We start from the raw sequence: 10611 nt of genomic DNA, 5'->3' as shown, positions 1-10611 counted from the left end.
ACCCAGGACACAGCTCCCACTGTGGACCCCAGGTGTGTGGGACTCAGATTCAGTCAAAGGAAGAGAGTTTTCTAGCCAGGCAGAGGCCTGGGAAAGAATGTAAATAATTCTTTATCTCTCATTGTTTATAGTTAAGTTCTATCACTGTGCATCAAGCACTCTGCACCAATGCTGTGGGTTGTTTTCATTTCAGAACCAAAGGAGTTGGTCCTCACAAAGCTCTGTATAAAAGAGCGGTGCATTTTGAATAAATGGGAGTTTTACTCTCACAGCCTTCTGAATCAGAGTCTTCTTCATTCTGGTCCTGCCTTGACAGCAACACAGGTGAGGTGTGCCAGTCCCCACTGCTGCCACAGCCTCCCCAGCTACCCCTGCCTGGGCAGTGCTGACCCTCAGGGAGCTGTGTTGGCTCCTGGCACTGCAGCTGCTCTGTCTCTGCTGAGCTCAGCCGGGCGCAGAGCGGGCAGCTCCAGCCCCTGGCATTCCCCTCCAGCTGAAGCAGCGAGCAGGGATTTAATCCTGCAGGTGGGGGCACAGTGTGGCACGGTGCCCTCACTTAGAGGGTGCCAGCACCTGGCCCCACAGGGGCTGTGGGGCAGAAACGTGGCAGCAAAGAGGTCCCTTCCCACACTGTTGGGTGCAGGGTGTTTGTCTTTTCTGCAGGAACAGCCGCCTGGGAGGCAGGTCAGGGAGCCTTTCCCTTCCTCCTCACAGAGTGAATGGCCGGACATTTGCCGAGATTGAGATTACAGCATGCATTTATCTGGATTTGTGTCTGGGAGGAAGCTCGGGGCACTTTGGAAACCTTGTCAAGCCCTGTTCCTCTGCCCAGGGGGAGCAGAGGTGGAAGGGAAGGGACTGCCAGTTTATTTGCCAGCAATGGGATGCCAAGGCACGGCTCACCTGTACCAGGGTGCCCTGGGGGAAGCGTTTCTGTGCTGAGTGACCCAGCTGTCCCGAGCAGCCTCTGGCCCTGGCAGCAGGCTGGGAGTGAGCACACATGTGCCCGGCGAGCACAGGGCAGAGAAGCGAGCCATTGTCCCGCGTAGGGCCAGCCCCGCGGGCACCGCCCGGCCCCGGTGCCAGCTGCCGGCTGGGACACGGGGCTGTGCCATGGCCGGGCTGCTCCGGCCAGCGGTCACCGCGGTCCTGCTCTGCCTTGCTGTGAGCCTGGAGGCCAGCCCGGAGCTGTCCGGTGAGTCGGGGGCGGCGGGGAGCAGGGGGATGCTGAGAACGCGCTGCTGTGATGGGAGGGCGAGGTGACAGCATGTGATGGGAGGGCGAGGTGACAGCAGTTCGGTGGGGTAGGGACAAGTGAGGTATAAACCATGGCAGGCCAGAGTGAGTCTCCCCAAAATGCTGGGATTTCTTTATCTCCACGCAGGGCCGTTCTCTGAAAACACACTGCACGCATCCCACAGCCTGCGTGAGAGTGGCTCCCCAGCTCTGCTGTGCTCTCTTGGGTGTTTTGCAGGCAGAAATGCAAAGAAACAAATATCAAGCCAGTCCCTGAGCTTTGCTGAGCATACCCTCAGCCACGATGCTTCTACTCTTGGTGCTGGGCTGAAGCAGCACCCAGGGCTGCCCTGCCAGCCTTCCCTGCTCCGAGGAGGGCAGGGGGAAGAGTTGGGTTGAAGCTGTACCTGGTTCCTAGATGGAGCTGGTGGCTGCGCCCCACCTAGAGCCACTCGTGAGTCGGGTGCTGCAGGGTCCCCTGCCACAAGATACAGCATGGGCCAGGAGCTCTCCCCAGGGCCATGCCAGTGAACCTTATAGATGGAGACAAGGCACAGATTTGGGATCCCTTCTGTGCCAGCTCTTTGAACAGTCAGCACAGGAGCAGGCAGGCTGGGCACCAGGCATTCCCCACGCACACCTTCCATTGCTCAGCCAAGCCCAGGTGGGTGAAAGGCTGATGCTGCAGGGTTTGCTGTGGTGAGGAGGATGTGATTTCATCGGGGCAGAGCTAACGGCACAACCACAGCACCGGAGACTGAGTCAGCTCTACTGGCACAAAGTCTGCCAGCAGCCTCCCTGACATGGCTCCACCCAAAAAATCATCCTCACAACTCCTCACTGGCCCAAAAGAGTGTGATGGAGAAACCTCTGCACCCATGGCAATGTCTGAGCCTCAGTTTTAAAATACAAACCACTGGTGCCTGCAGCTGGCATGACAGCAGAACAGAGTGGCTGCCTCAAGGCTGGATTTGGGGAAACCCATTTCTTCTCATATTTCTTCCCTGAGTTCCTTGACATCCCTAGAATTTGTCTGAGCCCTCTGTATCCAAGGCTGCCCTACATCCAGCAGTGTTGGGTTTGGAGTCATTGCTAGGCAGAGGTCAAGGCCAGGGTGGCTCTGAAACCTTCAGGGGCATCTGACTGCTGCCAGGGATGGGGCTGGTGCTGCATGTATGGATGCTGCAGGGATGCAGAGGAAGGGGATGGGGGCTGGCAGCCTGGGCAGGGTCCTGTGCCCCTCACAGCCCCCAGCATCCAGTGATATGGGGCAACCAGAGGAGAGGGACAGGATAGGGTTTGTCCTGTCCCCTCTTTGTGAACACTGCACTCCAAGGGTCTGTTCCAGTCTGTGCCATTCAAAGAACATCTTTGCATCACACTGGAGCTTTGACCTGGCTAGAACACCTTGTCTACTGCCATCTACCCTCCTGTACCTCTCCTTTCCTCTCTCCTCCAGCATGCAGAGAAGCAATCAAGGGCTTGCTTCTGGGATGCTGTGGCCACCCACTTGCTCATCCCAGCTTGTGAGGAATAATGCCAAGGGAGACATTAACTCCAGGCTGGAGGCAGCTCCCAGCTGCACCCGCTGACATCCCAGGAGGGACTCTGACTGCAGATGCTGAGGGGTTAGTGGCAGCACTGAAGGTGAAAGGGGCCCTTTGTGCTGCTGAGCCTGGCACCAGTTTGCAGAGGGGGGTGGGGGAGCTGGTGCTCCCACCTTCTTGTCTTGGTCTGGGGGAGTCTGACACACTGGGGTTTGGGGGACAGGGTGCATGTCCTGCCCTGGGCCCCAGCACTGGCCTGGGGCTGAGCTGCAAGCTCCCCCAAAGACCCCAGAGCTGGGTTTGGGGTCTGTGATCTGCTCAGAAGCCCCATGTTGCCCTGCTGCAATATCCCAAGCCTCAAAATGATGCTTCCCCTTTGCTTTTGTTTTATTCAAAGATGAAAAGTGCTTCATTCAGGGCATATCGTCAGCTTTTCTTGCTTCCTCAGCCTTCTCCAGCAACTGCTGCCTGCTCAGAGCACCTGGCAGCTTGAAGAGCTCTTACTAAAACAGCTTCCTTGCCCACCCAGTACAGCCTATGCCAACTGGAGCCAATGCTGCATGTTAAGCCCTTGGAGAGACTGGACAAGACAGTCCCACTTTGTTATCCCCTGTAGGGAAAAAACAGGGGCAGTAGTTTGGGACACGAACTAGGCAGGATTGGAAGAAAGAAACATTCTGTGATGGGAATTCAAGGAAGGAAGGGCCAGTGCCCATTGAAAGGGTTGCGGGCCAGGAATAGTTTGCACCAACACCCTGGGCTTCTTCAGCAGAGACGTGGGCTCAAGTGATGACTTTGTGGCTCACACTCCTCCATACTGACCCAGCCAGCTGTGGGAGCTTGCAGCAGCCCCTAGACCCTTCTCTCATCCAGCTCATGGCTCAGCTTGTGACAGAGTGCATCCTCCTCACCCTGACTCCAGAGATCACCACTGGGGAACCATCTCTGGCTCACTCTTGTTCTCTCCCCACCATGACTCCATAACAAGCCTGATTTTCTCTATAAACACTTGACAACTCCTTATGGGATTCCCCCATCTTCTCTGGCTTGCTGTACTGCCTCCATCTTTCCTTTCCTGTTGCTAACCAGCTCAGCTGTTCTGTGCTGCTTTCCAGGCTCCTGGCAGCAATGCTGTATGCAAGGTTTGCTACAGGCCCATCTTCTCTGCTGCTGTCCTGCTCTGATCTTGGTCACCCCATAAGTGCCTCATCTCAAGATATCCTCGCTGCAACCAGCACTTGGGTGCCCAAGTGCCACCACTGCCGTGGCTCTGGTGGCTCCTCTGGACAACACCACCCCTGCTTTCCCTTCCAGGGTACCTGCGCAAGGTGCTGAGGAACCACACTGCCCACACCTGTGATGGAGAGCAGCTCCTCATCATCTGCCCCCGCAAAACCACCATCAGCATCCTGGGGGCTTTCTATGGGCGCCGGGTGCCCAGCACCAGCCTCTGCCCCAGCCCCGACAATGCCTCCCAGGAGAGCACCGAGTGCACGTCTGCCACCGCCCACCTGGTAAGGGAGGGACCCCAGGGCCAGGCTGACAGCCCTCTGCCCCACATCACTGAGCTGCTTGGGCTGGGGGCTGCAGGCAGTGCAGCCTCCCCATGCCCTGGGGAGGTTTCCATCAGGATTACAGAATCATGGAATCAAAGAATCACAAACCCTTCTTGAACTCTGTTAGGCTTGGTGCTGAGACTACTTTTCTGGGGAGCCTGTTCCCAACCACCCTCTGTGAGAGGAGCTTTCTTCTAATATCCAGCCTAAACCTGCCCTGATACAACTTCAGCCCATTTCATCAGGTCCTGTCACTGGTCACCACAGAGGAAAGATCAGTGCTTGCTCCTTCTCTTCCTTTCGTGAGGAAGTTGTAGACTGAAATGAGGACTCAGACTCCTCCAGGCTGAACAAGGCCAAGTGTCTTCAGCCAGTCCTCATAAGGCTTCCCATCAAGGCCCTTCACAATTTGTTGCCCTCCTTTGGATGCTAATAGTTTAGTATCTTTCTTATATTACGGTGACCAAAACTACACAAAGTGAGGCTGCCCCATGCAGAGCAGAGATGTGCAATCCCCTCCCTGGCCTGGCTGAGCCTGATGCCATCCAGGACAAGGTTGGCTCTCCTGGCTGCCAGGGCACTGCTGACCAATATTCAGGTTGTTGTTGACCAGGACCCACAGGTCCCTTGCTGCAGCACTGCTTTCAAACATCAAATTTGTCCATACACCCAGGGCTGCCCTTTCCCAGGTGCAGAATCCAGCACTTTCCCTTGCTGAATTTCCTATGGTTGGTGATTGCACAGTCCTCTAATTTCTTGAGGTCTGTCTGTGGGGCCTCTCTGCCTTCCAGTGAGTCAACAGTTCCTCATAGGTTTGTATCATCTGTGATTCACTGTGGGGCCCTTTTCCTAGACCATTTTTGGAAGTTAAGGGTGGAAGAGATGTTCTGCCACATGTTCCAGAGTAGAGCCTGGCAGGAGGCACTGCTGTGTCTGGAGATGGCTTTTGGAGCAATCCCACAGGAAGCAGCCGGCTCACCGAATGCCCTGGCACCTGGGGCTGGCTCCTCGAGAGGGGCAGTGCCATAGCCAGGCTGCTGGGCTCATGAACTGACAGGACCCCCTGAGCTGCTGCACTCACCCCTCTGGCTGCATCCCCCGGGGTCAGCACAGAACTTGGCTCTTCCCCAGCCAGAAGCAGCACCCACCGGTGCTGGCAGCTCCCAGGGACTGGATTAGTGAAGCAGACCAAAGGGGTGCCTGTTTGATGGCAGCAGCTGGTGCAGGGAAAGGGCAGGAAAGCAGAGGCTGACAGAAGAAAAGGGATGGAACCTCCTCAAAGCTGATGCCTAGGTCCCTCGATAGGGACATCGATTCATACGCTGCTTTTCTAAGACCCTGCTCCAGCTCCTTGCTAAGGCTGGGGCAAACCTGCTGCAAAGCCAGTGTCTGCAACTGCCTACAAGAACAGGGAATGAGGCAGTGCCCTGCTTAGGAGCCCACAGGGCTTTCCTGCCTGGTCCTGCTCTGACCATACATCCCCTTCTGGGATCCTGCATGTTCCAGGAGCTCTGAAAACACCAGGCTGGTGCCGAGAGCCACCCTGCAAAGGCAGGTCAGGGTCCCCCTCTCTGCAGGATGGAGAGCATGGCCAGGCACAGGCGCTTGGGAACAGGGGCAGGTCTGGCCCAGGTCTGCGTAGCTCGGGCTCACACCGGGTAAGCGGTGGGGTGGCCATGCTGGCACAGGGCTGCAATACCCTCTTGCTGCTCAAGGAACAGGCACGTCCGGAGGGCAGAGAGCGGAGCTGCTGCCAAGGCTCTGCTCTGGTTAGGCAGCAGCTGGGAGGAGACATCGCTTGTGTTTCCTCCGTGAATTTCCGTTCTGGCAGCCAGCGAAGAGCAGGCGGAGGCTCAGTGCTGGGCTGGGCGGGAGGGATGGGGACAGGGGAGGGGAAGGAGACACGAGGAGGGCTCCGTTTGGGGCGCTGGGATCCCCGGGCCTGGCTCACGAAGGGAGAACAAGGGAATAAACCTCTCCCCTCTGCCGGCAGCCGCTGCGGGACAAAGGGGGGACACAGCGGCAGGGGGACACCGGCCACGGCCTGTGGGCAGCAGGGGACACAGACCGCGGGGCAGGAGGGGACACAGCCGAGGGGCAGAAGGGGACACAGACCGCGGGGCAGGAGGGGACACAGCCGAGGGGCAGAAGGGGACACAGCCGGGGGGCAGGAGGGGACACAGCCGGGGGGCAGGAGGGGACACAGCCGGGGGACACAGCCGGGGGGCAGGAGGGGACACAGCCGGGGGGCAGGAGGGGACACGGACCGCGGGGCAGGAGGGGACACAGCCGGGGGACAGGAGGGGACACAGCCGGGGGCAGGAGGGGACACAGCCGGGGGCAGCAGGGGACACAGCCGGGGGGCAGGAGGGGACACAGCCGGGGAGACACAGCCGGGGGGCAGGAGGAGACATAGCCGGGGGGCAGGAGGGGACACAGAGCGCGGGGCAGGAGGGGACACAGCCGGGGGACACAGCCGGGGGGCAGGAGGGGACACAGCCGGGGGACAGAAGGGGACACAGCCGCGGCCACGGGCGGGGCCCCCCGGCCCGCGGGTGCGCCCTGGGCCCCACCTTGTGGCCGCGCGGGGACATTGCAAGGACCGGGAACGCCGGCTGGCGGCGGGACAGCGAGACACGCGTGGGATGGCACGGCACGGGATGGGATGGCATGGGATGGGATGGCATGACGTGGCATGGCATGGCATGGCATGGCATGGTATGATGTGGCATGGCATGGCGTGGCGTGGCATGGCATGGCGTGGCGTGGCATGGCGTGGTACAGGATGGCATGGCATGGCATGGCATGGCACTGAGATGCCACCACAGGTAGTAGCACCTGTGTAGGGCACACAATTCACTGTGGGTGCAAGGGGGACACTGGTTCAGGAACGGGCACTGGAATTGGGATGTCTGCATCAGGGTGAGAGGCCTCTCCCCTGAGCGTGGTGAAGGAGGTGAGAACAGCCTCAGGAGTCTCACCCAACTCACACCTTTCGCACTCTGCTCTCCAGAAGCTGCTGGCTGAGTGCCAGGACCAGCAGTGGTGCCAGTTCTCAGTGCACAGCCAGGTCTTTGGGCCAGACCCATGCCCTGGGACACACAAGTATCTCATCGCTTCCTACAAGTGCCGCCCAGGTGAGCTGGAGCACGGGCTGGGCAACACTGCATGGGCTCTCCCTGACCTCAGGGCTCTCCCTGACCTCAGCTTTCTGCCCCCTCAGAAAGGGGCAGGAAGGAGAGCATGGCTGCTCCTGCAGCTCGCAGCCCTCTTTCAACCCTTCCTTTGGCCTAAGATTCAGGATGCATTGGGCACTCAGCAATGTCACTCCCTAGGGAACCATCGGGTCAAGACCGTGTGTGAGAATGACAAGCTCAGGCTGCAGTGTCGACCAAAATCCATCCTGGCCATTTATTCTGCAAGTTATGGACGATTCCTGCGGGGCAAACCAGAATGTGATGCCTTGAACACTGGAGAACCCCATATAGGTATGGCAGAATGGTTTGAGACAGAAATGGGGCAGGAATCACGCACAGAGCATGGCACAAGTGGGCTCTGGGCTGTACCTGTGTCCTTTGGCCTGTGCTGGCTGATGCCCAGCAGGGAGGGGCAGGCAGCTCTGCCCATGGGTCCGTGCCTCATGTCTCTGCAGAGTGCGTGGCTCCAGACGCTCTGCGCAGGGTCTCCAAGAAGTGCCACCGCAAGGGGAACTGCACTGTGGCTGCTGACAAGGCCACCTTCGGGGACCCGTGCCTCCCCGGCATGAAGAAGCAGCTGCGAGTCTCTTACACCTGTGGTGAGAGCTCCCCACGGAGCCAGGGGCACAGGGGTCCCTGTGGAGCATCTGCTCTGCCCACGCCGTGCCAGGCAGGCGGGGCCGTGGGGATCCCCAGAGGAGGAGCAGGGTGGTGATGCTTGCTGTGTGCTCTCCTTGCAGTGCCCAAGCAGCTGCTGGAGGAGGTGGGCCCTGACACCTCGGACCCCTTCCTGCTCTCGGACTACATGCACGGTAACGTGGGGGGAGGAGGGTTGCACCACAAGCAGCGTGGCACCATGTCTGTGCTCGGGTGAACCCACCATGGGTTGCCTGCATGCCTGGTACCAGCTCCAGCCCAGCATCCCTGTCCCACAGTGGAAGCCATCCCTTGGTCAGTGCCCATCCTGAGGGGATGGAGGTGGCATCTGCTGCGAGCAGGGGAGAGGAAGACACACGGGGTCATCCCTGTGGACAGCAGAGCACTTGTGCAGGAAGGATGGAGTGTGGTATGGGGAAGGGCAGGCAGGAGCAGGCAGCCGGGACACGGGACACCGAGAGCACCTCGTGCCTCAGCCTGCATCCCCTTGTCACTGCAGGTGGCTGGTACAAAGGGCCCAGGTTCTCCAGGCTCCAGGAAGACCGCATGATTTTTACTAGCTCTCTGGCAGCTTTTGCTCACCTTTGGGGTATGTGCCCTCCCTGGGTCTCACGCAGCACCTGGGGAAACAGGACAGGCTGGGGGGTGGCTGACATCCCAGATGGCCCCAGCTCAACCCAGGGCTCATCTCAGAGCAGCCAGACCCCAAACCTCTCCAGCAGGGCAAACAGGCACATGAAGGAGCAGGGCACCAAGCCCCCATGCTGGGTTTGGGGTGGACAGGTAGGGAGGGAACTCAGAGGTACAACGAGCCTCGAAGTCTCACAGCATCAAGAGTCACGGTGTGGCTACAGTCCTGCCTGTGGACATTCCTTTTCCAACAGGCCAGATTACCCACTGAGTCTTTTCCTTCCTGCCCTATCTGCAGGCACTGATGGAGACCACCTCTCTGCAGGCAAAAATTTCCCTTGCCAGAGGAAATTACTCATTTAATCCCCCAAGGGATTATTCTTTCCCCTGCTCTGCCTACCCCGCATGCCAGTGGAGGTTTCCTTTGGGGAAAGGCCCATTTCAGGACTGGTGGGTGCTGATGAGGCTCTAGGTAACACTTCCATGATCACTGGGGCAGGGTCTGTCCTGTCTCTGCAGCCTGGGTGGTGAGGGCATCCCTGCTCCCCTCCTCTCACTTCCATATCCTGGCAGAGGGGCTTTGCAGGCACTGATACTCCACAGCTGCAGGGCAGTTTGTACCCTGGTGTCTTTCTTTCCTTCTCCCTTCAGGTGTCCCAGAGAAAGTTGCCCTTTACTTTCTTTGTGGAGTCTCGGGAGGCCTCATGCTGCTGCTGTGCATCATCAGCCCCAAAACAACCTTCCTGCAGGAGGTGGGGGAGGCTCTCAAAGACCCAGAGCTGGGGAGCAGCTCAGAGCTGGGCAGGACCAAGCTGCGGGATGAGCAGGATGAAGACGTCCCTGATGACAGCTCCTCAGACTCCTCCTTCCGCCGCCTCACCCGCACCTACCGGGCTGCTGACAGCATCTTTGGCCCTGAGCTGACAGCAGCTATGGAGGGAGCAGGGGAGCACCAGGGCCACAGTGGGGACGAAATCTGGATGCCCAAGGAGTCAAGCCCATATGCCATACACAAGATCAAATCGGCCACCAAATAAGAACTGGAAGAAAATGGCCGGAGTGCAGCAGAGGGGTGCAGGCTCAGTGGGATCTGAAATCAGAGAGACATAAGAGTTTGGGCTCCTTGGGGTGACTGGACATCCTGAGCAGCAGCAGGGTCTGTGTGCATCAGCCCACTGCTCCACCAGCATGGAAACCTCTAACTGGGGGTGACATGCAGACCCTCAGTGTGGTGAGGGGCTGTGTGATGCTTCTGTGGGCCATGGGCTCCTTTGCCACAGACGCCACTAACCCTAACCTAACCTCCCTGTTCTCAGCTTGCATTGTCTGGCTCTAGAGTTTAACCCTGCTCAGCTGTGCCAAGCCCACCCTGAGCCCTTTGAGGCTGCTTGCTCCTATTCCTGCTTGGGTGCTGGATTCCACTCCTGATGCTGCAAACACACCCTGCACTCGGGCACTGTGTCAGCAGCAGAGGCAGGAATGGCCAGGACATAGGGAGAGGCAGGTGGAGTGGGTGTGCAAGCACAGCACAGCCCCACTGTGGTGCATGCCATGCAGCCCTGCTGTGCCAAGGGAGCTACTCCCTGGCTGTGGCCACTGGCAGCTCAGCACAACACAGGCTCTCACCTCCCTGCAGGCATTCAGGAGCTCTGTCACCCCGTGTTGCTCTATGCTTTCTTCTCTACTTTCCTCAGTGGCAGGAGAGCCCCAAGTTTTAACTTGCTGTGTTTTTTCCCAGTCAATAAATGCAACAGCTCTTTGGCACAATATTTCTCCCTGACCCTGGCC

General features: G+C 58.8%; 1 protein-coding gene across 1 annotated transcript; it reads left to right on the top strand.

Moving 5' to 3' along the window:
• The first annotated feature begins 1034 nt into the window (after positions 1-1034).
• On the top strand, positions 1035-10592 carry LOC110480073 (protein eva-1 homolog C). The gene is made up of 8 exons (XM_031504804.2): positions 1035-1195; positions 4098-4297; positions 7353-7476; positions 7675-7827; positions 7992-8135; positions 8277-8348; positions 8693-8782; positions 9475-10592. The coding sequence occupies exons 1-8, from the start codon at positions 1114-1116 to the stop codon at positions 9858-9860; spliced, it is 1251 nt and encodes a 416-aa protein (XP_031360664.2). The 5' UTR covers positions 1035-1113; the 3' UTR covers positions 9861-10592.
• The last annotated feature ends 19 nt before the right edge of the window (positions 10593-10611 follow it).

The sequence above is a fragment of the Lonchura striata genome, chromosome 14 (genome assembly GCF_046129695.1).
Source record: "Lonchura striata isolate bLonStr1 chromosome 14, bLonStr1.mat, whole genome shotgun sequence".
In the NCBI taxonomy this organism is placed as follows: domain Eukaryota; kingdom Metazoa; phylum Chordata; class Aves; order Passeriformes; family Estrildidae; genus Lonchura; species Lonchura striata.
The sequence above is the reverse complement of the archived record's forward strand: the minus strand, read 5'-3'. Positions and strand labels throughout refer to the sequence as shown.